The sequence below is a fragment of the Jaculus jaculus genome, chromosome 6 (assembly GCF_020740685.1).
Source record: "Jaculus jaculus isolate mJacJac1 chromosome 6, mJacJac1.mat.Y.cur, whole genome shotgun sequence".
In the NCBI taxonomy this organism is placed as follows: Eukaryota; Metazoa; Chordata; class Mammalia; order Rodentia; family Dipodidae; genus Jaculus; species Jaculus jaculus.
Genome location: NC_059107.1, coordinates 45,599,630 through 45,625,209, shown reverse-complemented (window position 1 = coordinate 45,625,209; position 25,580 = coordinate 45,599,630). Strand labels below are relative to the sequence as shown.

General features: G+C 44.8%; 2 protein-coding genes across 4 annotated transcripts in view; one reads left to right on the top strand and one right to left on the bottom strand.

The window, feature by feature from the left end:
* Positions 1-12,212: 12,212 nt before the first annotated feature.
* Retsat (retinol saturase) lies at positions 12,213-22,743 on the bottom strand. The gene is made up of 11 exons (XM_004660531.3): positions 22,493-22,743; positions 19,821-20,003; positions 19,289-19,530; positions 17,850-18,051; positions 17,079-17,276; positions 16,016-16,135; positions 14,263-14,401; positions 13,939-14,048; positions 13,684-13,850; positions 12,655-12,814; positions 12,213-12,465 (listed from the first exon to the last, which is right to left on the bottom strand). The coding sequence occupies exons 1-11, from the start codon at positions 22,650-22,652 to the stop codon at positions 12,326-12,328; spliced, it is 1,821 nt and encodes a 606-aa protein (XP_004660588.2). The 5' UTR covers positions 22,653-22,743; the 3' UTR covers positions 12,213-12,325.
* A 140-nt stretch (positions 22,744-22,883) lies between these two features.
* Elmod3 (ELMO domain containing 3) overlaps positions 22,884-25,580 on the top strand; it is a 53,356-nt gene continuing 50,659 nt past the window's right edge. For all 3 annotated transcript variants that reach the window (XM_045153120.1, XM_004660530.2, XM_045153118.1), the window contains exon 1: positions 22,884-22,956. The gene's annotated coding sequence lies outside the window, so the exon portion shown is untranslated. The remainder of the gene's footprint in view (positions 22,957-25,580) is intronic.

The following is a 25,580-nucleotide window of genomic DNA, read 5'->3' as shown; positions in this document are numbered from 1 at the left end:
CTCAGACTTCTCCAGCTTTCCCTAAGGCATCTCTAGCTCCCCCTTCCCTGTTGTCCCCTTGTTGGTAGTTTTCTGCTTGTGCCCATCTACACTAGCACCTTTTCACTAGCCTGCACACACCCATCCTATTAATCATTCCGCTCTTGTTGCTCAGGTATGTGTTTCTGTTATGTTGCCATTGGTTCTGTCACTTGGTCCTTGTCTTTCTATTGTGTTTGCACTTACCCGCTCACCAAATCCAGCGGTCTTTTCTTACAGAACCCTTATTCTTTTTTTTTCAAAGTAGGGTCTCTCTCTAGCCCAGGCTGCTGACCTGGAATTCACTATGTAGTCTCAGGGTGGCCTTGAACTCACAGCAATCTTCCTACCTCTGCCCCCCAAATGCTGGGACTAAAGGCATGTGCCACCATGCCCAACTACTATTGTTCTATTGTTGGGCCCCCCCTCCCCCCAGTTCTGTTTTTCCATTCTCCTTACTCTTGCACATCATAGGATTGGACACTGAGCACCATACATACTGACATTTTCTTTCTGGGGTCTATCGCACTGTGTCTTTCTGCTTTACCTGTGCTGGTGGGGAGGAGGACCCCCAAGCCAGGTTTCTATCATTTTAACCATCTCTTTAAAAATTCTTCATCCTCTAAGTGACTCCCGTCATTATCTTTGGCTTACTTCCCAAACATCCACTCCTGCTGTATGCCAAATAGCTCAGGTGGGTTGCTTGTTGTCACTAACTGAATTTCTGTTTTCTACTCATTAAGCTATCCCTCTCAATGCCCAATTTCTTTAACTCACAATACAAACTTTACTTATTTTTTATCATAAGTCTTGCCATTTAAAAAATATATGTATATCTATGTGTGTGTGTGTGTTTTTATTCAACTACAGCCCTTCTGGTTTCCTTGCTTTTCCTGCCCCACACCCTATCCATTTCACTTCCAATAGATTTATTTTCAGGAATCACCTGAATGGACTTTCCTATCGGTAACCTCAGAAAGACAAATTTTAGAATCTCCAGGGTTCTTGATCTAGTCTGCAGCTTGTCTGTACCTCTCCTGGCTTAGAGTGAAGTTGTGGATTCTTGTGTCTTCAGTGCTGTGCAGACTGGGGCCTTTCTGGCTTTCTCTGCCTTGTGCAAGCAGAGTGCCCTGTCCACTGTCTGTCTATGCCTTGGCCTTTCTTCTCATTGTATCCTTTTAAGCTTTCCATGGCTCTCTTTGGTTAAATTTTTTGCCCTCTTTTTCTCTCACCTTACCCAAATCTAATGTCTCTTCAAGACCCAGCCTCCATTTTCCCATGTTCCTTTCTAGATGCTCCAACCCATGTCATTGGCTTTTTCCATTCCATTCTGATAGCTCTCAGTAGTGTCACACACTTGTTTTGGAACCTCAGCAGGGCAAAGAAGTCACCATCTGAGCTTGTTCTGTTTGCCCCAAGAAAACAGTTCTGAGACAGTCCTTGGCACTGTCACTTCTGCATAATAAAGTGGCAGTCATTGGGGACATGGGACATTGTTACCTAGATTTTCTTTTTTCATGATATCTGGATGTGACTTAAATGAGGGCTCACACAGCCCTTTCTGGCCACTGGTTGCTGTAACCTTTTACCTTTTGGCTTTTATTGTTGAAGAGAGCAGGAACAAGGGTTGGTTTCAGGAACCATAAGATTGACAGAAAGTGAACACATAAGTATTGTCACAGAGCCCATAAAGCACAACCCTTTGGGCCTCTGAGAAGTATTATTTCTTGTGCTCAAAGAGTACAGTAGAATTTGTTTCACGTGAGAAATTGCACTGAAGGAGCTAGCTCCCACCAAAGGAAAACCTGTTTTCAGGATTTTGGGGGGGATGGGGTGGGGATTGTGTTTTTGAAGCACATTGTCCTAGAGATTTTGTGGATGGGGATGAGCTAGCTGAAGCATTCTACACCTGGGGCTGGGCAGTACATGGAGCTTCAACAAACCCCTGAGGAGACCGCTTCTGATTGTGATCCTGCCCCAGCTTTCATTGAAGAGCCAGTTTGTGAAGAGGAATCTGCTGGAGTCAATAGATATTCACAGAGACCACTTCCAGACTTGGAAGCAAAGGCCAGCCCATCTAGAAAGGCAAGACAGTATGGAAAGACCGGACCACTGGCTGTATGTACTGACATGTACCCCCACAATGGCTTTTAATGAGACATTTGGTGATAAGACTATACCTCCAGAACTTTCCTAATTACCATGCTCCATTTTCTTTCTCCCTGGTAATTTCATACACAATGCTGATTTTCATACATAATGCTGAGTATATGATGAAAGCAAGAGCAGTATGCACATGCCCTAAATCATATGAACTTGGATGAGGGTGTGCTAGACATTGGACTCTGTGGCTCTGCCAGGCGATTTTCTGAAAACTCTTAGGAAGGTGGAGTTTAGCATTGCCTGGCTTAAGAATGCTAATAGAGATTTTGAGATTTAAGTTAAATACATTCAAAGCCAAGGGTCACCCTCAGTTCACTTAGTTCCACAACTCAAATGTGAATGTCCTAAATATTCCAAGTTAGTCCTCTGTAAAGAGTATGGCCCTCAACTTTATATTGTGGCAAACTGCCAACAAAGTTGGCGCCTTCACACTCTAATAGGAATTTGTTTAACACATTAGACCGAGGTGTTAAGAAAGTGATTGAATGTTAAAAATTGTTTCCTTTGTTTTGTTTACCCAGTTAATAGATTACTACTATTTAGCAATGTTTTGTATTTTCACTTTATTTGTAACTTAACTGCAATTATTTAATTTTTTAAAGCTTATTGTGGCCTAATGATAAGTAGTTTTGAGTATATATTTTACTGAGCTTCTGTAAATGATGTCTCAATGTAGTTTTATGTCATTGAATGGAAACCACAATAAATTTCAGATATCAAAGCAGTAAAAATGCTAAATGCACTAATACTATATTAAAATGGATTATAATAAGGCCTCTGACACTCAGTTTAATATACGTGAAAGGTTATTTATCTTGACTGTTAACCTTTAATCTCCTTCTCATCCATCCTTCACATAAGTTGAGCATCTCAAATCAAAAATCTACAATAGACTTCCAGTTAAGATGGCGGCTTAGGTACCATGCCAAAGCAGCCTAGGGGGGGGGAAGACCAAAAAAACTCAGCAAAATACACACTTTTACTAAAAAGTGAGGTATATAGGAAATTGAAATGGCAGTGGAGAAGTAGAAGAGATCCAGAGCCCACACAGGCTGGCTAAAGTGGCCCCGGCAGGTCCACCGACCACGGCAGCGGCAGCGCACCAGAAAGCCACCAGGCTCGGCTCAAGCCGCAGGAAAAGCCAGGTGCGGGGAGCTTCCACTCACACCGGAGCTCTCTGCAACTCAAGAAACGTGAAGGGAGAGCAACAGTGAGCAATGGAGGAGCAGATCACAAGGTAGAAGAACACATGGAACAGCAAGAGAACTAGAGCAGCTGCGGCTCCCTCCCCTCCCCCACCACCTGTACCCAGCTCCAGCGAACAGAGTAGTGGTCCTGGGACCCGGCAACACCAACTTGAGTGAACAGCGGGACCCAAGCAGGAGCAGGGTCCCACAGCAGCATCAGCGGCTCTGACACCAGGAGCAACGGCCCCAGCAGCGGCAGATCCAGCAGCAGCAGCTTCAGAGGCAGCAGTGGCTACGCAGCAGCAGCGGTGGACCCAGCAGAAGCGACAGACCCAACAGCAGCAGCTTTAGCACCAGCGGTGACAGACCCAGCAGCGGCAGCTTCAGGAGCAGCACTGGCGGTTCCAGCAGTAGGCGTGCCATTCTGCAGGGCCACAGTTGACAGGCTCGGTTTACATCTCAGGAAAAGCCAGTGCCCAGCTTCAGAAATCAGAACAGCAGCCCGACGACCCAGCCAGCAACTTGACTGAGACCAAAATCATCCAAAAAGGTAACTGGGATTGCACCAGAGAAGGGTCTCACTTGGTCACAAGCTTACTTGGATCCCTCAACAGACCAGAAATCTTAACCTCTTTGTTGATAGAGGATCTGGTTGTTATAGTAACAACTCTTGCATAAATACTCTGTGCTGTTATTGATTGAATGTGTACAGTGTTTAGTTAAATTTTAGAATCTACTTGTATTTTATTCTACTCAGCATACGTGAATACTCCCATAGCAGGGAAACTCAACCCCTAGGAACACCTTTGTAGACACTGTGAGAGCCTTAAGACCCACACCTAACACCTTAAGCTCCTATACTGAAGATATATAACATCAAATCAATTGATAAAACTAAGAATACCTAGCTAGAAAATCCAAGCATTAACTTAATCCAAGATGCAAAAATATATACATTATTAACACCAGAAACACTAAAAAGCAAGATAATATAAATCCACCTAACAATATTAATGCATCAGAAATGACCTCCAGTGAGAACGAGTTAGAGGAAATGCCTGAGAAAGATTTCAAAAGAATGATTATAAATATGTTCAAAGAAGTCAGAGAACAAATCAAAGCAGTCAGAGAGGAACTCAAAGAGAAAATCAAAGGAATCAAAGAAGATGCAGGACACCAATTTCATGAAATAAAGAAGGCAATATAAGACATACATAAGGAAATAGAAATAATAAAGAAAAACCAGTCAGAATTCCTACCAATGAACACAGTTAATGAAATAAAAAATTCTGTAGAAAATCTCACCAGTAGAATGGATGAAGGAGAGGACAGAATATCTAAGCTAGAAGACCAGGTGGTAGATCTAATACAGTCCAACAAAGAGAAAGAAACTTATAGAAAAGTATGAGTGGGAATTTGAAGATATTTGGGACACTATGAAAAGATCAAATATAAGAATTCAGGGCATAGTAGGAGGAGAAGAATTCCACTGCAAAGGCATAGTAGGCGTCTTCAACAAAATCAAAGAAGAAAACTTCCCCCAAATTGGGAAAGAGGTGCCAATGCAGATACAGGAAGTCTTTAGAACCCCAGCCACATAAAACCTGGAAAGAAACTCTCCTCGCCATGTTATAATCAAACTTCCAAACACACAAACCAAAGAAAAAATATTGAAAGCAGTTAGAGAGAAAAATCAAGTTACCTACAAAAGCAAGCCCATCAGGATTACAGCAGATTATTCAACACAAATTTCAAAGCCAGAAGGGCTTGGAGTGATGTGTTCCAAGTACTGAAAGATAACTGTCAACCAAAGTTACTTTATCCTGCAAAGCTATCCATTCAAATAGACAGAGAAATAAGGACATTCCATGACAAAAGCAGGATAAAGGAGTATTTGAAGACAAAACCAGCTCTACAGAAAATACTTGATAGTATACTTCATGCTGAAGAAAAGGAAAAGCACACATATAAGGAACCTGGAAAAAACAAGCAATACTCAAATACTAGTTAACACAAGAAAGCACAGGTAGAACCAGAACCATGAAAAAAAAAAAAAGGCAAACATAAATACACACCTTTCAATAATATCTCTTAATATCAATGGCCTCAGTGTCCCAACTAAAAGACATAGGTTTGCAGATGGTTAAAAAGCAGGATCCTACAATTTGTTGTCTCCAAGAAACTCACCTTTCTACAAAAGATGTACATTATGTTAGGGTGAAAGGTTGGAAAATGGTGTTTCAAGCAAATGGGCCTAGAAAACAAGCAGGGGTTGCTATCCTAATATCTGACAACGTAGACTTCAGTCCAACGTTGGTCAAGAAAGATAAGGAAGGTCACTTTATATTGATTAAAGGCACACTCCAACAGGAGGACATTACAATCCTAAACATATATGCAGCTAACATGTGGGCTTCCAAATTCATCAAACAAACACTATTAAAACTAAGGTCACAGATAACACCAAACACAGTGGTGGTGGGTGACTTTAACACCCCACTCTCATCAATTGACAGGTCATCCTGGGAAAAAATAAACAGAGAGGCATCTGGACTAAATGAGGTCATAGAAGGAATGGACCTAACAGATATATACAGGACATTTCATCCAAAGGCTGCAGAATATACATTCTTTTCAGCAGCTCATGGAACATTCTCTAAAATAGACCATATATTAGGACACAAAGCAAATCTTAACAAATTCAAGAAAATTGAAATAAGTCCTTGCATTCTATCTGACCACAATGGAATTAAACTACAAATCAGTAACAAGAAAGGCTATAGAGTATACACAAAATGATGGAAACCAAACAATACACTACTAAATGATGAATGGGTCAATGAAGAAATCAAGAAGGAAATCAAAAATTTATAGAGTCAAATGATAATGAGAACACAACATGCCAAAATCTCTGGGACACAATGAGGGCAGTTCTAAGAGGTAAATTTATACCCTTAAGTGCCTATATTAAGAAATTAGAAAGGTTGCAAGTAAACGACCTAATGCTTCACCTTAAAGCCTTGGAAAAAGAAGAACAAGGCAAACCAAAAATCAGTAGGTGGGAAGAAATAATAAAGATTAGGGCAGAAATTAATGAAATAGAAACAAAACAAAACAAAAACCAAAGAATTAATGAAACAAAGAATTGGTTCTTTGAAAGGATAAACAAGATTGATAAACCCTTAGCAAATCTGACCAAAAGAAAGAGCAAAGAGACACAAATTAATAAAATCAGAGATGAACAAGGTAATATCACAACAGATTTCAGAGAAATTCAAAAAATCATAGGGACATACTATAAAAGCATATACTCCACAAAGTATGAAAATCTGAAATGGATGATTTCCTTGACTTATATGACCTACCTAAATTAAATCAAAATGAGATTAATCACTTAAATAGACCTGTAACAAACATGGAGATCCAAACAGTTATCAATAATCTTCCAACTAAAAAAAGCCCAGGGCCAGATGGATTCACTGCTCAATGTTACCAGACCCTCAAGGAAGAGCTAACACCATTGCTTCTTAAGCTTTTCCAGGAAATAGAAAAAGAAGGAATTCTACCAAACTCCTTCTATGAGGCCAGCATTACCCTGATACCAAAACCAGGCAAAGATAGAACAAAAAAAGAAAATTACAACTAATCTCCCTCATGAACATAGATGCAAAAATTCTCAACAAAATATTGGCAAACAGAATACAAGAATATAACAGAAAGATCATTCACCCTGACCAAGTAGGCTTTATCCCAGAGATGCAGGGATGGTTCAACATATGCAAATCTATGAATGTAATACATTATATAAATGGGTTGAAGGACAAAAGTCACATGATCATCTCATTAGATGCAGAGAAAGCATTTGACAAAATCCAACATCCCTTCATGATAAAAGTCCTACAGCGACTGGGAAAAGAAGAAACATATCTCAATATAATAAAAGCTATTTATGACAAGCCTACAGCCAACATATTACTAAATGGGGAAAAACTGGAAGCTTTTCCACTAAAATCAGGAACAAGACAAGGGTGTCCACTGTTCCCACTTTCATTTAACATAGTTTTGGAAGTCTTAGCCATAGCAATAAGGCATGAGATACACATAAAAAGGATACAAATTGGAAAGGAAGAGATCAAGTTATCATTATTTGCAGATGACATGATTCTATACATAAAGGACCCTAAGGACTCTACTAGCAAACTGTTAGAGCTGATCAAAACCTACAGCCATGTAGCAGGATACAAAATAAATACACAGAAATCAGTAGCCTTCATATATGCTAACAACAAACACACAGAGGATGAAATCAGAGAATCTCTCCCATTCACAATTGCATCCAAAAAAATAAAGTACTTTGGAATAAACCTAACCAAGGAAGTAAACAATCTCTACAATGAGAACTTTAAAACACTCAAGCGAGAAATTACAGAAGACAATAGAAAGTGGAGAAACATCCCTTGTTCCTCGATTGGAAGAATATTGTGAAAATGGCAATCTTACCTAAAGCAATCTACACATTTAATGCAATCCCTATCAAAATTCCAAAGGCATTCTTCATGGAAATAGAAAAAACAATCCAAAAATTCATTTGGAATCACAAAAAACCTTGAATATCTAAAATAATACTGAGCAACAAAAATAAGGCTGATGGTATCACCATACCTGATTTTAACCTATACTACAGAGCCATAGTAACAAAAACAGCATGGTACTGGCACAAAAACAGACATGTAGATCAGTGGAACAGAATAGAGTTCCCAGATGTAATTCCAGGTAGCTATAGCCACCTGATATTTGATAAAAATGCCAAAAATACTCATTGGAGAAAAGACAGCCTCTTTAGCAACTGGTGTTGGGTAAACTGGATATAGATCTGCAGAAGGATGAAAATACATTCTTTTCTCTCACCATGCACAAGAATTAAGTCCAAATGGCTTAAAGACCTTAACATCAGACCTGAAACTCTGAAACTGCTAGAGGAAAAAGTAGGGGAAACCCTTCAACATATTGGTCCTGGCAAAGACTTTCTGAATACAACCCCAATTGCTCAGGCAATAAAACCACAGATCAATCACTGGGACCTCGTGAAATTACAAAGATTTTGCACTGCAAAGGACACAGTGAAAAAAGCAAAGAGGCAACCTACAGAATGGGAAAAAAATCTTTGCCAGCTATATATCTGGTAGAGGATTAATATCTAGGATATACAAAGAACTCAAAAAGTTAAATAATAAGAGATCAAACAAGCCAATCAAAAACTGGGCTATGGAGCTAAATAGAGCATTCTCAAAGGAAGAAATATGAATGGCATATAAGCATCTAAAAAACTGTTCTACGTCACTAGTTATCAGGGAAATGCAGATTAAAACTACATTGAGATTCCATCTCCTGTCAGATTGGCCACCATCATGAAAACCAATGATCATAAATGTTGGCGGGGATGTGGAAAAACAGGAACCCTTCTACACTGCTGGTGGGAATGCAATCTGGTCCAGCCACTGTGGAAATCAGTGTGGAGGTTCCTGAGACAGCTAATGATTGATCTACCATATGACCCAGCTATAGCACTCCTAGGCATATATCCGAAGGACTCATTTCCTTAGAAGTACGTGCTCAACCATGTTTATTGCTGCTCAATTTATAATAGCTGGGAAATGGAACCAGCCTAGATGTCCCTCAACTGATGAGTGGATAATGAAGATGTGGCACATTTATACAATGGAGTTCTACTCAGTGGTAAAGAAAAATGAAGTTATGAAATTTGCAGAAAAATGAATGGATCTGGAAAGGATTATACTAAGTGAGGTAATCCAGGCCCAGAAAGCCAAGCGCCACATGTTCTCCCTCATATGTGGATCCTAGCTACAGATGATTGGGCTTCTGCATGAGAAGGAAAATACTTGGTAGCAGAGGCCAGTAAGTTAAAAAGGAGATATAAAGGGAAGAGAAAGGAAGGGAGGAGGGTACTTAATAGGTTGGTATTGTATGTATGTAAGTACAATGATTGAGATGTGGAGGTAATATGATGGAGAATTGAATGTCAAAGCGGAAAGTGGGGGGGGGGGTATTACCATGGGATTTTTTTTTTTATAATCATGGAAAATGTTAATAAAACTTTTTATAAAAAGAAAGAAAAATGAAGTTACACAAATTTACAATACTTGGGGATGGAGAGATGGCTCAGCTATTAAGGCATTTGCATGCAAAGCCAAAGGACTTTGGTTCAATTCCCTGGATCCACATAAGCCAGATGCACAAGAGGGCGTATGTGTATGGAGTTCATTTGCAGTGGCTGGAGGCTCTGGCACGCCTATTCTCTCATGATTGTTATGGGAAGGTAATATGATGGAGAATGGAATTTCAAAGGAGAAAGTGGGAGGGGGAGGGAATTAACATGGGATTTTTTTTTATAATCTTGGAAAATGCTAATAAAAATTTTAAAAAATGTTTTAAATGTATTTTTTAAATTTTATTTCAGAGAGACAGACAGGTAGAGAGAATGGGCACACCAGCACCCCCAGGTGATGCAAACAAACTCCAGATGCATGAATCACCTTGTGCATGTAGTCTACATGGGTCCTGGGGAATCAAACCTAACCTCAAGCCCTAAATTTTTTTTTAATTTATGTATAAGTGGGGACTGGGGAAATGGCTTAGTGGTTACATTTGCCTGGAAAGCCTAAGGACCCAGGTTCGATTTCCCAGGACCCACGTAAGCCAGATGCACAAGGGGGTCACTCGTGTCTGGAGTTTGTATGCATTGGCTGGAGGCCTTTCCATGCCCATTCTCTCTCTCTCTCTCTCTCTCTCTCATAGATAAATAATTTTTTAAAAACGAGCGATAGGCAGGTAGAGAAAATGCATTCCAGGGCCTCTAGCCACTGCATACGAACTCCAGATGCATACACCACCTTGTGCATCTGGCTTTATATGGGTACTGGGGAATCAAATCCAAGTCCTTAGGCTTTGCAGACAGGTGCCTTAAGGTGCTTTAACCTAAGTCATCTCTCCAGCCCAAACCCCAATTTTCTTTTTTTTTGAGGTAGGGTCTCACTCTAGTTCAGGCTGACCCGGAATTCACTGTAGTCTCAGAGTGGCTTCGAATTCATGGAGATCCTCCTACCTCTGTCTCCCAAGTGCTGGGATTAAAGGCGTGCACTGCCACGTCTGGCTCCCAAAGGTTTTCAATACCAACATGAGGTCATGTGAGAGGTCATGATCAAAATGCTGTAAATTATTTGAACATTGCAAAATAACTCATGTATGTATAAGGTATTCATGAAACAAATGACTGGTGGGCGTTATACCTGCATGCATGTAGACATTCTAAAATCTCAAAAGCAAGAAACCTGAAACAATGCTAATTCCAAATATTTCAGAACATACTTGCAATATGTGTCACCGAAGTACACATGCTAACCTTGGGCTGGATGCACATGTTTTCTGTGTCTCTCATCCCACTCCTGTCTTCACTCCCCCTCCCTGCTCAACAGACTGTCCGTATTAAAGAAGATAGCTGGGCTAGTGGATGGGACAGTCTGTTAACTCTATGATTGCACTGCTATGTCCTTGACCTAGAATGTTCCTTCCTGCTTCAACCACAGTGAAGCCTTGCCAGTCTGTCTTCACTATGAACATCACCTGTCCTTCATGTTTTAAAACACACCGTTGGGGGACTGGAGAGATGGTTCAGCAGTAAGCCTTTTTCACAAAGCCTGCTAGCCTTGCTTGGATTCTGCAGTACCCATGGAAAGCCAGATGTACAAACATGTGCCCGGAGTTCCTTTGCAGTAGGAAGAGGCCCTGGTGTGACCATTTTCCTTCTGTTTGTCTCCCATTCCCGCCCTCCTCCTCCTCTGTCAAGCAAATAAAAATATGAAGAGCCAAGTCTTGAGATTGAGCTCCCTAAAAGTGTCTTGCACTGACACTTGAGAGTGAGCTGCTACCTCAGTCATAACCTGTACCTGGGGTTTGGTTGCACACAAATTGGGTGTTATTCTCCGGCACAGAATTCACTAACAAGTCATTAATCCCAACTTCCAAGACTATACTGATCCTGCTGTAGGTATTTTGCATGTAAGAGATTGAAGCCAGCAATAAAAAGCTATCTGGACCCTCAATTTATGGAACCAAGCCAAAACCATTTCCAGATTTTTTTTTTGTTGTTTTTTGTTTGTTTGTTTTTCGAGGTAGGGTGTCACTCTAGCCCAGGGTGACCTGGAATTCACTCTGGAGTCTCAGAGTGGCCTTGAACTCACGGCAATCCTCCTACCTCTGCCTCCCAAGTGCTGGGATTAAAGGCATGCACCACCACACCTGGCTTCCAGATTTTGACCAAAACCTCACTCACTAGTCACTCTTAACACCTGGCAGTGTAAAACTAGCACAGAACTTGGGCTGGAGAGATGGCTTAGCAGTTAAGCGCTTGCCTGTGAAGCCTAAGGACCCCTGTTTGAGGCTCGATTCCCCAGGACCCACGCTAGCCAGATGCACAAGGGGGCACACGCGTCTGGAGCTCATTTGCTGGCTGGAAGCCCTGGCGTGCCCATTCTCTCTCTCTGTCTGCCTCTTTCTCTGGCACTCTCAAATAAATGAATAAAAATGAACAAAAAAAAATTTTAAAACTAGCACAGAACTAAGAGTTCATAGCCAAAGCCTCAGGACAGCACTGGACCAACCTGTCCATGGACCAGCACCTCCTGTGGTTCGAAGCACCTGATCCTTGCTCAGAGGAAGTGTGGGGAGAAGTGCCAGTACAGTACTGCTCATTGTGAACACTCGAGGATGCAGGTGAGCAGCCCACACTTGACTCTTGTAGGAACAGCAGTGTGGTAAAGAGGAGAGTTCCAGGTGAAGAACTCTTTATTTACATAAATCAGAAACTGCAAGCAACTACTGCAGGAGACACTGTGGTAAGTCGGGAGAAGGGCAGTTCCTGTGACTCATGGCTAAAGAGACTACTTCTTCTTCCTCTGGGCCTGGACTCTTGAGCCAAGAACCTTCAGGTCAGTGTACAAGTTCCGCTTCAGGATAGCGCTACTACATAGCAGAGCCCCTTGCAGGGCCCCCATCAGTCCACAGGTGAAGATATCTTGGCCTAGGAGGCAAGAACAGAGGCCCATGTGCTTAGAAGGGAGGAAAGGCTCTGCTATTCATCCCTCTGTCCCGGGGCCATCCACAGAGTCAGCTCCAGGTATGAGCTGCAGGAGACAGCACGGCCTGAGGAAAGGAATGGGAGGGCCAGACAGGCTCAAGGGCTCAGATCCCAAAAAATAGACAAATGTACCTGTCAGATAGAGGTTGGGAATGGGGCTTTTGGCCCTCATGGAGGCCATCACATGAGGATGCAGGCGACCCAGGTCATGGTCAGCCCCATAGGTGGCACCTCGAGGAGAAGCCAGAAAGAACTGGTTGGTGAGTGGGGATCCTCCAGTCACACTTTCCACCTGAGGAGGCAAAAAGGCAGGCCAATGGTCGGTCTGTTATGGCGGAAACCAACAACCCTCTAATTACACTGGAGGCCCACTCCATGGGAGGGAATACATCCCTGATACTGAAAACCTACAATGGGCAGTCATGAGCCCAGGAGTGTAACATCTGCTGCTGTCTGGCTAAATGTATATACTATGCTCACCAAACTGCCCAGTAAGCACTTCTCTTAACGTTCATACCCATATATTAATGCTACTCTCACTTTTGGCTAGAGAACTTCCTCTCTTCAGATGGCAGTGACCTTGGGGTGACTCAGGAGGCACCATGGTGCTATGAAGTGATAGAGAAGTGCTCAACACTGCAATATCTATCACACCTTCCATGGATCAGGGTTCATTGTGGAAGAGGTGGTGGAAAGAATGTAAGAGGCAAAGGAAGGGTAGGACTCCTTACAATGTGCTTCTTCAGACACAAAATGGCCTGGATATCCATGACCTCATAGTGCCTGACACTACCTACACAAGACCATCATAATAGGAAGAAAAGATCATGACATCAAGATAAAAGACTGACTGAGAGGGAGAGGGGATCTGATGGAGAGGAGGAGTTTCAAAGGGGAAAGTAGGAGAAGGAAAGGAATTACCATGGGATATGGTTTATAATTACTGAAGTTGTCAATAAAAAATTATTAAAAAAAAAAAAAGAAGGCAGGCCAAAAGTGGGCATGGGAACTTGCAAGCTCTTTATCTCTTCTTTTTTGATGTACTAACCATCCACCCACATGAGTGACTGCTTTGTCCTGTCCTGAGGTTCAGATACCTCAGGCTTTAATCGCCTCTCCTAAGGGAAGGGCAGAAATGTCATTACCACCTCTGTTGCATACCTTCCCCTCCAGCTGTGGGAACAGCTTCATGATCACCGACATAGAGGCTTCCACAAAGGAGTTTTTGAGGGTCTCATAACCGGTGCTGCGCTTGCCCTGGGGCTCCTCCTGCCACTCCTCAAACCACTCAAAGGCCATGGGCAGCAACGCAATCAATGTGGAGCGGTCTGGGAGCACAAAGCCACACTGTAGTTTGGTTCCTGTTCCACCCCACCCCAGCACTCACTCCCACCTCCCCTGAACCCAAAGAGCCACCTGGGAACCGCTCCTCCCAAGTGGGGTCCTTGCTTGATGGGGAGGCAATGAATAAAAGAGGGATGTGTTCTGGTGCCTTTTCCCTGGGCATGGAGACATAGCGCTCCATCCTGTGAGGGAGAGGAGTGTGGATAAGCCACCCCTGAGAGCTCACCTCCACGACTCCCCACAGGGATGAGGTTCTTTCTGAAGTCCACTTCCTGCCCACCTCCCCCACACCACATCCTGCTTGTTTCCCCAGGTCAAGGGCAGAAGCAGGGGCCCTGTGGGTTGAGTGAGGGCCTGTGCCTGAACTGCCCTCCCCGACAACCCGTCAAGCCTTACGCCTTGTCCATGTCTGTGTCAAAATAAACATAGTAGTTGGTGGACTGCAGACCCAAGTCCTCCTTGGTGCCTCTCAGGCAGATGAAAACGGAAAACATCCCCAAGCCAGGCCGCACCATCCCCAACTGCTGCTTCACACCTGGGAATGCAATCAGTGAGGACCACACAGAGAGGGCTGGGGTCACACAGTGCCACTTCCTGTGCCAAACAGCTTCAAGATGCTGTCCCACTTCATCTGTGGCCCAAGGTTCAGATGATGCCAATTGGGCTGGGGTCCGGGCCATTTGTCAGCTTTTCTGAAAGATCTTGGCAGAGGCCTGCTTTTCTGTCCCCTCCTCGCTCATCACACATAGCCTTAGACTTCTACGTTTCAACCTACCACCTCTGCTCTGGTCACCTTCTGTCACAGGTGTTGGTTGCCACTGGCTCCTCAACACAGCTAGCTCACAGCACCTGCAGGGCAGGTCAACTGCCTCATTCTTCCCTGTCGTGTGTTTGTGACTGTCTGGTTTTCGTTTTATTTTTAAATTTTTTCCATGTGGTATGTATGTGCGTACACAGGTTTGGGTGCACATGGAGGCCAGGGGTTTCTTTGATCACTTTCCACTTTATTTATGAAGCAGGATCTCTCACAAGAGCCTGAACAAGAGCTTGAACATGAACAAGACTTGCCTGCCAATTCAACAAGTCTAGCTAACCATCTTGCTCTGGCAATGCTGCCTCTGCTGCATGGACACCGGGATTACAGGTGAGCCTCCATGTTCACCCTGCATTTACATGGATGCTAGGCATCTAAAGTCGAGTTCTAGCTGGGCATGGTGGTGCACACCTTTAATCCCAGCACTCAGGAGGCTGAGGTAGGTGGATCGCTGTGAGTTCAAGGCCAGCCTTAGACTACACAGTGAATTCCAGGTCAGCCTGGGCTAGAGCGAGACCTCACCTCAAAAAGTAAGATAAAAGTGTAGTGCTCATGCTTGCACAGCAAGTGTTTTTACCCACTAAGCTGTCTTACCAGCCCAGGGTTTTTTTTTTTTGTTTTGTTTTGTTTTTTTGAGTCAGGGTCTCATTCTGTCACCCAGATTGGCCTTGAATCCAAATTAATCCCCTTGCCTCACTATCTTAAAGGAGAAAGTTACAGGCATGAGCCACCATGCCTGCCTTATGTTTTTAATTTCATAAGTGACAGCTCCAATTTATAAAAATGTTCTGGTATGGGTAGCTCCTTCTCCACTGCTCTCCTGGAACCGGTAAACATCATGGTTCACCAGACAAGGTGACAGACACATGCCAAAAGTCCCAGCACTCAGGAGGTCGAGTTCAGAATATTCTGGGTTACTCTTTCCCTTCTGGCCATCATCCTCTCCTCAGATCACACCAGTAGATTTAAGTTACATAATATATACTGAAGTCACTTCCAAGCTTACTCAGTTCAGCCCTGCTCCTAGTGAGTTAACTTCTTTCCTTCCCTGTTAGTGAGGTGTCCACTATGAGTGCCCACACATCTCAGACCAGGGAGTGGAAAGAGCCCAGGCTTAATATCTGACAGAACAGTGGCCTCACGGCTCTGCCAACTAAGCTGTGAAAAACCCCTGCTACTTCATCTTGTGGGCTCTGTTGGACACATATAAATGTTTTGCTGGTGATATAAGACTCCCTAAAGATAGTTAGGGTTTCAAGAAGAGGATCCCTCAACCCAGGCTGAGCTTCCAAACTCCAGAGATGAAGTGGGAAAGCCTGGGAGACACTGCCTTACCTGGCAGACAGCGGACACTCTCAGGCAGTAAATGCTCATAGGTATTGAACAGTCCTGCACTGGAGATCACAACGGGGCAGTAGATCTTCACCAGCTCTTGTCCCTTCTTCACACTGACACCTGCAGGCCCAAGAGCTTAGCTGAAGTTCTGAACTTCAGGATGAAGAAAATAGCCCACGCCCTCCCAGATCTCTCCAAAGGGCTGGGAATATACTCAGTGGTTGAGCCTTTTCTTAGCACATGTGAGGCCTTAGGTTCAGTCCTCAGTACAAAAACATAAATAAATGAACCAAGAAAAACAAGATTAAGTAAAAACTACTACTCATGGGGCATGGTGGCACATGCCTTTAAACCCAGCACTCTAATAATAATCTTTATAATAATAGTAATAATAGTAATAGAAGTCTCAAGCTGCAAGAAGGAAAAGGCTATGACCCTGGTACCAGCCAAAGAGGGAAATTGTCTATAGGAAAGATATACTTGTCAGACCACCTTGAGGGAGATACCAGAGGCAAGACAATAATAAACTAATGATGGGTGGGACTATACCTTGACCTGGACTGTTTAGCTGCATGTACCTCTTGCATGTATTTAAAGCTAAACCTCAGGTCAGGACCCCAAAGATGGACTTTTGAGAAGAGGGGGTCACTATAACTCTTTATTCTTATTCCCAATCTGGCCACACTGAGTAAGTCTCCTTTTTCTATTTTAAGTATTTCCTTCCTTCCTTGAGTGACTGGGATGGTGGCCTAACCTGGCTGGTTAGGGCTGTCAGGCCCAGGCCCTCATCCCAACACTCGGGTAACACTACAAACATGACGCAGACACAGCCCCTCACTCAGATTACTGGATCCATCTTTATAGTCACTGAATAAATGATTCAACATTATTGTTTGTGAACCACGCCCGTCCCTTATTCTGCCTGCTTTTCTTCCATCTCCCGGCAGGACTGCAATAGATTCTAGCCTCCTCTTGTGCATGAGGAGGCTGGTTCATCTATAGGGAAACCCTGATTCCACCTATGCCAACTGAGGAGCCCCAAAACACAGCTCAAAGCTCTTACCACAAGCTTTCCCAGCCGAGTCTAGCAGTATACTCTGCACAGTAGCCCTGGTGAGGACAGCGCCCCCAGCCCGCTGGATTACAGGGATGGTATGGAAGGCAATCTCACTGGAACCTCCACGGGGATAAAAGGCACCTTGTAGGTAGTGGTCAACCAGCAGGGCATGCATGGCAAAGGTGGTATGGCTGGGGGTCACACCTTCAGAAGGAGGAAGGGAAAGACATAAAGGTTGACCAAGAAGCCAACACCATTCAGATAGAAACAGGAACTCCTTGTGAAGTTACACATTCCATTGCTCAGATGTTCCATGGAGCCCAAGGCTGTCTCCATGCCACACAGGACACCTTATAGATCTTGGGGCCCATAGGGAATATATATGCTGAAAACCACCATGCTGCCCAAGCCAGGGAGCACTGTTGGTGAAAGAGAAAAATCCCCCTTGAGCAGAGTGTGATGGTACAGCCTATAATCCCAGCAACCAGGAGGTTAAGGCAGAGGAATGAAGAATGTGAAGCCAGACCTAGCTATATAGAGTTCTACAGCAGCCTGGATGACAAGCAAGAACCCATCTCAGAAAGAAAGAGAACACGCACTAGCTCTTCCAGGCAGTGGGTAGACAGAAATTTCTACCAGGAGCCCAGCATGGAACCTGGGCTGTATTTGGCTCATATAAATCATCAAGGCAGATAGATATGAAGAAAGACCGAAAGCCAGAAAGGCAGCCCCTTGCTCTCCAGGCACCATCAGAGCCTGTTGTCTACACACACCCACCGTAAGTAGGGAAGATGTAGCTGAGCACAGCCTGGAGCTCAGCAGAGGCCCCCAGCTGCCGCAGGACCTCGGCCAGGCTCTGGGTAGATGCATGGAGGAATGGAGAGAAGCGAGTCAGCAGTCCACACTTGCTGAGGAGCTGAGCCAGGGACAATGGGAGGAACTTGAGCATGATGGCATGAAAGGCACTACTGGACACCACCTAGTAATAAGAAAGAAGAAGAGCTGTGCAGAGAGGTATCATCTCTGGAACCATCGCAACCAAGTGGCTGTTCCAACAACCTGCATGGCCCACAGTTCTGGCAACACTCTCACCAAACACGGCTGAACTTCAGCTTTAAAAAAAAGCTGGGTTTGGGCTGGAAAAAGGGCTTAGCAGTTTGATTCCTCAGAACCCATGTAAGCCAGATGCACAAAGTGGCGCATATACCTGGAGTTTATTTGCAGCAAGTGGAGGCCCTGGAGTTCCCATTCTCTTTCTACCTCTCCCTGGTACACCCTTTCTCTCTTTTTCTCTATCTGCCTCTCTGTCTCTTTCAAATAAATAAATAAAAATACATTTAAAAAAAGTTAATAAAAAACTGGGTGTGGTGGCACACAACTTCAATCCCAGCACTTGGGAGGCAGAGGTAGAAGGATCACCATGAGTTCCAGACCACCCTGAGACTACATAGTGAATTCCAGGTCAGCCTGGGCTAGAGTAAGACCCTACCTCAAAAAAAAAAAAAAAAAAAAAAAAATAGAGAGAGAGAGAGAAAGAGGAAGGAAGGACGGGTGGACTTGGCCCAAGAACTGTTTTGTCTTTGGTCCCCCCATCTCAAACCCTGAACCCTAACACACATCAGCTGGTGTTATATACTGAGATCCTGTCTCAAACAATTAAAATTTAAAAATCCAGCCAGGCGTGATGGCACACACCTTTCATCCCAGCACTTGGGAGGCAGAGGTAGGAGGATCTCCATGATTTCGAGGACACCCTGAGACTACATAGTGAAATACAGATCAGCCTGGACTAGAGTGAAACCCTACCTTGAAAAACCAAAAATAAATAAAATTTAAAAATACAGAGCTGGGCATGGTGGCACACACCTTTAATCTCAGCACTTGGGAGGCAGAGGTAGGAGGATCACTTAACCACTAAGCCATCTCTCCAGCCCAAAATAAATTATTTTAAAAAAAAATCGCAATCCAGTTCATCTCAGTAGATGTATTTTGCATGGCAGTTGGTCAAACCAGTGAGAGCAGGGCGCCCTCTAGAGGCCAAGGGTGGCAGATAGAGAACCCAGCAGGGCAGAGGAAACTGGAGCACGGGCAGACAAGACTGTTCCTTTCTTTTTTGCCTCCCTCACTCCAATCCTTTCACACCACTCACTCCTCGAATGATAAAAGTTAATCTTGGTAGGGATAAACTTTGAGTCCTGAGTATGACTCCATGTTACCTTAACCATCTGCATGTACTTGTCAATGACAGCTTTTTCATGAGGAAACTTCTCCTTCAGGCCTTGAATGTACTCTTTCCTTCCACTGTACATGGGAAACTCCTTACGCCCACTGGGCCTGTCAAGTACCATAATGTCAAAGGGCGAGGACATGGGAGCCCAGTCCAGCTGCCCTTCAGTGATCTGGTCCAGAATAAAACGGCCACTGTCACCCTCCCGCATGCGTCCGATATAGTGGATTCCTGTTGAGAGGTGAGAAGACAAGGAGGTATACCTAAGGAGAAAAGGAGATGGGTTCTGGAAAAGTGGACCAGGAGTAAAACCTAAGAAGTTGTCATTTCCGCAGGAACATGTCAGAACAGATGTCCTCAGACTGGTGCCTTTAGCTATACCACCAGACAAGACAGGTGATGCCTACAGAAAACATGGGACATCCAAAATATCAAAAGTACCCAATATCACCCAAAGTGGTTGCTCCAAGCCTCCTGAAGAGAGACCCATGCTCCGACCTCTTTTTCCACACAAGCCTTACCAGTGTCAAATTCAAGGCCATTTTCTCCAAAGGTATGACAACAACCTCCTGCCTTGGTGTGCTGTTCCAGTACCAGGACCCGCTTGCCAGCTTTAGCCAGAACCGCAGCTGAGGCCAGGCCCCCGATGCCACTGCCAATCACCACCACATCCAGCTTCTCTGGTACTCGGCTGGCTGAGAAAGCTGCAGCAGAAGAGAGGAGGAGGAGGCTGGGTTTTTCAAATAGGGGCAGGAAAGCAGCAAAAATAGAGAAGCCAAAAAGAACTGCTGTAGTTTGTACTGTGGCAATGAACAGCGCCAGGCATAGTGGCTCACGCCTTTAATCTCAGCATGTGGGAGGCTGAAACAGGAGGACTTCCATGGGTTTGGTCTAGAGTAAGACCTTGCCTCCAAAAAGAAAAGGAAAGGAAAGGAAAGGGAAAAGAATCCTGCAAGGCAAGCCAGTTACGGTGGTACACACCTGTAATCCCAGCACTTAGGAAGTGGAAGCAGGAAGATCAGAAGTGCAAGATCATCTTCAGTTACCTAGCAAGTTTGAGACCAACCTGGGCCACATGGGACACTGTCTCAAAAAATAAAAAAGTAAAAAAGATAGATAGAAAAGGAGACAAAGAGAGAAGTAAAAAGAAAACCTCTAGGTAGGAAAGGGCAGCACAGAGCTTTTGAATAAGCAGTCTCAAACATTGCACCTGGGGACACTAGGGACTGGCCAGGAGGATTAAACAATCACATAGTTGGATCTTTGATGGTTAATTTGATTGTCAACCTGAGAGGATCCTGAATTGCCCACTGTGGGGAATGTTTAGTCTGGCTTAACAGGTAGAAAGATTCACACTACATATGTGTGACACCATCCTATGGGCAAGGGTCTTCAATTGAATAAAAGGGAGAAAGCAAGGGCTGGAGAGATGCCTCAGCAGCTAAGGCATTTGCCTGCAAAGCCTAACGAACCAAGTTCAACTCCCCAGTGCCTACGTAATGCCAGATGCACAGTGATGCGTACCTCTAGAGTTCATTTGCAGCAGCTGGAGGCTCTGGTACACCCACTCTATTTCTCTCTACCTCTCTGCTTGCAAATAAATAATTTTTTTAAAAAGAAGAAAGTGTCTGGGCATGGTGGTGCACACCTTTAATCCCACTTGGGAGGCAGAGGTAGGAGGATCGCCATGAGTTTGAGGCCACCCTGAGACTACACAATGAATTCCGGATCAGCCTGGGCTAGAGTGAGACCCTACCTCAAAAACCAAAAAATAAAAAGTGAAAAGAAAAACTAAGCTAAGCTCCTGTCCTCGCTGCTCCCTCCCTGCTTCCAGACTCCTGCTGCCACGCCTTCCCTTTCCATGATCCATTGTACCTTCCCACAGGGAGCTGAAACAGACCCTTTCTTGGTTTTGTCCCAACATGGAGCAAAAGGAAACAGAGGTCTTTACCTCTACTATGTTCCAGGGGGGTTTCACTCCTCCTAAGAAAGTAGGAATCAGCGAATTATTGCAGGAACAAAACCAGAAAGATTGCAACAGTACAGGATCATGACCTAAGGGTAGGCACTTCTGAGAAAGAACAAAGAAAGCAAAAAAAGGAAGGGAGGGGAGGCAGGGGAGGAATGCTATGGGACAGGCAGGTTCAGGGAACTGTCCATTCTCAAGCTGGATTTCTCTGGAAACTGCAGGTGTCAATGGGATAGCTGGATTGTGTGGTGGATTTTCCAGATTCTGACCGGACCGCTTAAGCAGGACAGAGCTGCTCAAAAGCTGTTTCTTGGGCTGGAGAGATGGCTTAGCTGTTAAGGTGCTTGCCTACAAAGCCTAAGGACCCAGGATCGATTCCTAGGACCCATGTAAGCCAGCTTCACAAGGTGGCACATGCGTCCAGAATTCGCACAGCACCACCTCTCAAAATGATAGTCTGGTGTGTGTGTGTGTGTGTGTGTGTGTGTGTGTGTGTGTGTGGAGGGGGGGTTTGCGGCTTTATAGAGAACCAAACTGGGTAGCATATATATACAACTTCCCACACAAGATCTGTTCTTTCTTTAGTTTTGTTTTCGAGGCACAGTCACTGTACAGCCCTGGCTGGCATAAACCTTGCTATGTAGACTAGGCAGGCCTTGAACTTGTGGCAGTTCTCCTTCCTCTGCTTCCCCGGTATTGAATTACAAGCCTGAATCACCATGTCCCCAAAAGTCTGTTCTTAGTAAATCACTGACAAAGCCTTAGTACAAAGGCTCATACCTAGCATAGTTCACGCAAGAGGCTGAACGGGAGGGTTGCCATGAGTTTAAGCCTGGCTCAATAACAAAGCAGAGTTGAAGGAAACTTCTGTGCTGTTCCCAGTTGTCCTTGAGTTTGCAAAGGGTACATGGAGGGAAGGGGGAAGAATTAAGGTTCTAAAGCCAAGTAAGCGAGAGGTAAGTCTCTTTCGATGTGAGCTGAACGAATTCCAACTGGCAGGGCCAATGCTACGCTATGCCAAGACCTAAGGGCGACTATTTGAAGCAACTATTTCCTAGACTTTCAGGAGCAAAGGCTCTGATGGTGCAGGACGCCTCCCTGGACAGGGACACCTTTCTAAGACCTTATTTACGGCGAAGCTCAGATACAAGCTAGAGGGCGGCTGGCCTTGCAGAAAGAGAATGGCAGAACTCAGTCCTGAAACCCGGGGTTTCTCGCGCTGACCTTGTTTGAGAACCTTCTTCCTGGCCTCTTTGTCCGTCACTAGGGGTGCTGGTGGCCGCTTCACATCCTCGGAGAAGGGGTTCTGGGAGCTTCTCGTCTTGGGAACGACGGCCAGCAGCAGCAGCACCAACAGGGCCAATGGCACCAGCGTCAGACACATCTTGCTACTGGACTTGGGGAAGCTAGCCCGCTGAGCTCAGATTTAATGGCTGAGGCTCCGCCCCTCTAGACGTCCCTCCTGGGCTAGGAGGCCGGACTACTTTGGTCATTTATTAAGCTGCTCAAATCAAAAACAAACCAAAAGGCCCAGTGAAGATTGACCCTTTGGGGCCTCCGTACTGTACAGAGCGGAGTTTCTATTGCCTGCTGGGAAATGTAGTTCGAGAGACCGCAAGGAGAGGCTTTTCGGAAGGTACAGAACGCGTGCGCGAAGGAGGCCCCATCCGGGATGCCGTACCTCCAAGGTAAGCCCCCATCCCTGAACGCGTCCGGTGAGCCCGGGTGTGGGGTAGCGTGGCGTGGGGTAGGATGAAGAGGGGTCGGTTACGAGTGGAGGGCTCGGGGTGGAAATGGTCACCGTGGAACCGCACAGCCTGAACCTTGCAGGACTGAGCGAGAATCCTGAGTAGGAGGAGACCAGACGGGTTCTGGTCCGAATCCTATGAAGGACTTCCTGACGGCTTTCAGATAACTGCTTCCTCCGCTTCCCCCGAGCCCCTAAACAGTGAAAAAGTTTCCACCCGGAGCCCTCAGACAGTCTGTGCCTGCCTATCTTGATAAGCTGAGACCCCTGTTCAGATCTGCGCTGGCGACCACTAGGTCCCGAGTCACTCTTAAGTCCGTAGCTTTGGCCAGACCTCCTCCACTGGGCTCCCCACGACGTTGCCTAGCAACCACTTTGTGGGCTTCGCCGTGGACCGGAAGCGACCCGGGACCCAGCCTCATGACTCATTCAAGGTTGTCATGCCTATGGGCACATTTGTATTTAAGGATGGACTACGTTCTCAGTCACCTCTTGAAACAAAATCACATCTTCTAAATGCTCTTTGCTGAAAAGCGGGTCCACAATAAATGCTTGATTTGAGTTGGATCTGTTTTGATCAGTAATCCCATTTACTCATGTCTATCAGGAACATGCCTCTTTGGTAGGAGTGACTTCATAACTTGTAGTACTTTGTCCCTATGCAGCCTCTAGCAGTGCTCCAGGTGGTTGGGCCGGGGTTGTCAACTGCTATGCTACTTGGTTCCTTTCATGCACAGAACTGAAGAGACTTCCTGAGGCTGCTGGCACCATGCCTACCTGTCACTTTGCTAGGTTGGCTGCTGGGTTTGTTTGTTTGTTTGTTTGTTTGTTTGTTTCTTTCTTTCTTTCTTTCTTTCTTTCTTTCTTTCTTTCTTTCTTTCCTTTTCTTTTTTTGTCATATGCTGCCATGAAGGCCAAGGTAGGAGGACAGGAAAATATCTGTACCATATAGATCCATTCACCCTGTTTCATGTACTTTGTCCTGACCTGACACCTAGATTTCTAACACTAAGACTCTTGAATACTTGTCCGTAAGGTCATTGTCTCCTCTTTTAACTCTTTACTTGATTGTATTATTTATTTGTGTGTGTGCATGTAGCATCTCTGTTGCAAACAAATGACAGTTATTTACACTACTTTATGTGTCTGGATTTATAGGGCTAGGTGGGGAATTCAACCCTGGCCGGCAGACTTTGCAAGCAAGTGTCTTTAACTGCTGAGTTATCTGCCCAGTCTCCTCATCTGTGTCCTCCTGATCTGAATTGTTATTATTATTATTTGTTTGTTTGAGGTAGGGTCTCACTCTAGTCCAGGCTAACCAGAAATTCACTCTGTAGTCTCAGGGTGGCCTCAGATTTAAAGTGATCCTCCTATCTCTGCCTCCCAAATGCTGGGATTAAAATTGTGCATCACTATGCCCAGTTTTATTATTATTATCATTATTTGTGGGGGAAAAAGATTTTATTTGGCTTACAGACTCAAAGGGAAGCAGCATGATGGCAGGGGAAAATGATGGCATGAGCAGAGGGTGGACATCACCTCCTGGCCAACATCAGATGGACAACAGCAAAAGGAGAATGTGCCCTTTGATTATTATTATTTATTACAGAGAGAATGAGTGGGCTTTCCAAGGCCCCTTGCCACTGCAAATGAACTTCAGATGCATGTACCACTTTGTGCATCTGTCTTTATGTAGGTTCCAAATAATTGAATTGTGGCTGAACAGGCTTTGCGGGCAAGTGCTTTTAACTGCTTAGCCATCTCTCCAGTCCCCTCCCCCACTCTTTTTTGAGGTTTTTGGAGGTAGGGTCTCACTCTGGCCCAGACTGACCTGAAACTCACTATGGAGTCTCAGGGTGGCCTCGAATTCACAGCGATCCTCCTACCTCTGCCTCCCGAGTGCTGGGATTAAAGGCGTGCGCCACCACGCCTGGCTTTTTTTTCTTTTTTAATGTTTATTTTTATTTATTCATTTGACAGCAACAGAGAGAAAGAGTTAGAGAGAGAGAATGGGTGCACCAGGGCCTCCAGCCACTGCAAACGACTTCCAGATGCGTGCGCCACTTGTGCATCTGGTGTACGTGGGTCCTGGGAAATCGAGCCTCGAACTAGGGTCCTTAGGCTCCACAGGCAAGCGCTTAACCGCTAAGCCATCTCTCCAGCCCTGAATATTTGATATGTTGGGCATCCATGTTAGCCCCCTTGTGATTAAGATATAATCTGTGGGCTCGAGAGATGGCTTAGTGGTTAAGGCTCTTGCCTGCAAAGCCTAAGGATGTTGGTTCAGTTCTCTCAGTACCCACGTAAGTCAGATGCACAAAGTGGCATATGCCTCTAGAGTTCATTTGCAGTGGCTGGAGGCCCTGGTGCACCCACTCTTTCTTTTAAAAATATATTTTTAAAATTTTCTTTGTTGTTTATTTTTATTTATTTGAGAGTGACAGACAGAGAGAGAAAGAGGCAGAGAGAGAGGAGAGTGGGCGTACCAGGGCTACTTAGCCACTGCGAACGAACTCCAGATGCATGCGCCCCCTTGTACATCTGGCTAACGTGGGTCCTAGGGAA

Bases quoted from the DNA above. Each gene is read 5' to 3' on its own strand.
- Retsat (XM_004660531.3), bottom strand. From the start codon at position 22,652: ATGTGTCTGACGCTGGTGCCATTGGCCCTGTTGGTGCTGCTGCTGCTG. The intron at 19,531-19,820 runs GTAAGGCTTGTG...ACCTCTCAACAG, and splicing joins TGGCCTTGAATTTGACACTG to GAATCCACTATATCGGACGC. The intron at 14,049-14,262 runs GTAAGGCTTGAC...TCTCCCTCACAG, and splicing joins GACACAGACATGGACAAGGC to GATGGAGCGCTATGTCTCCA.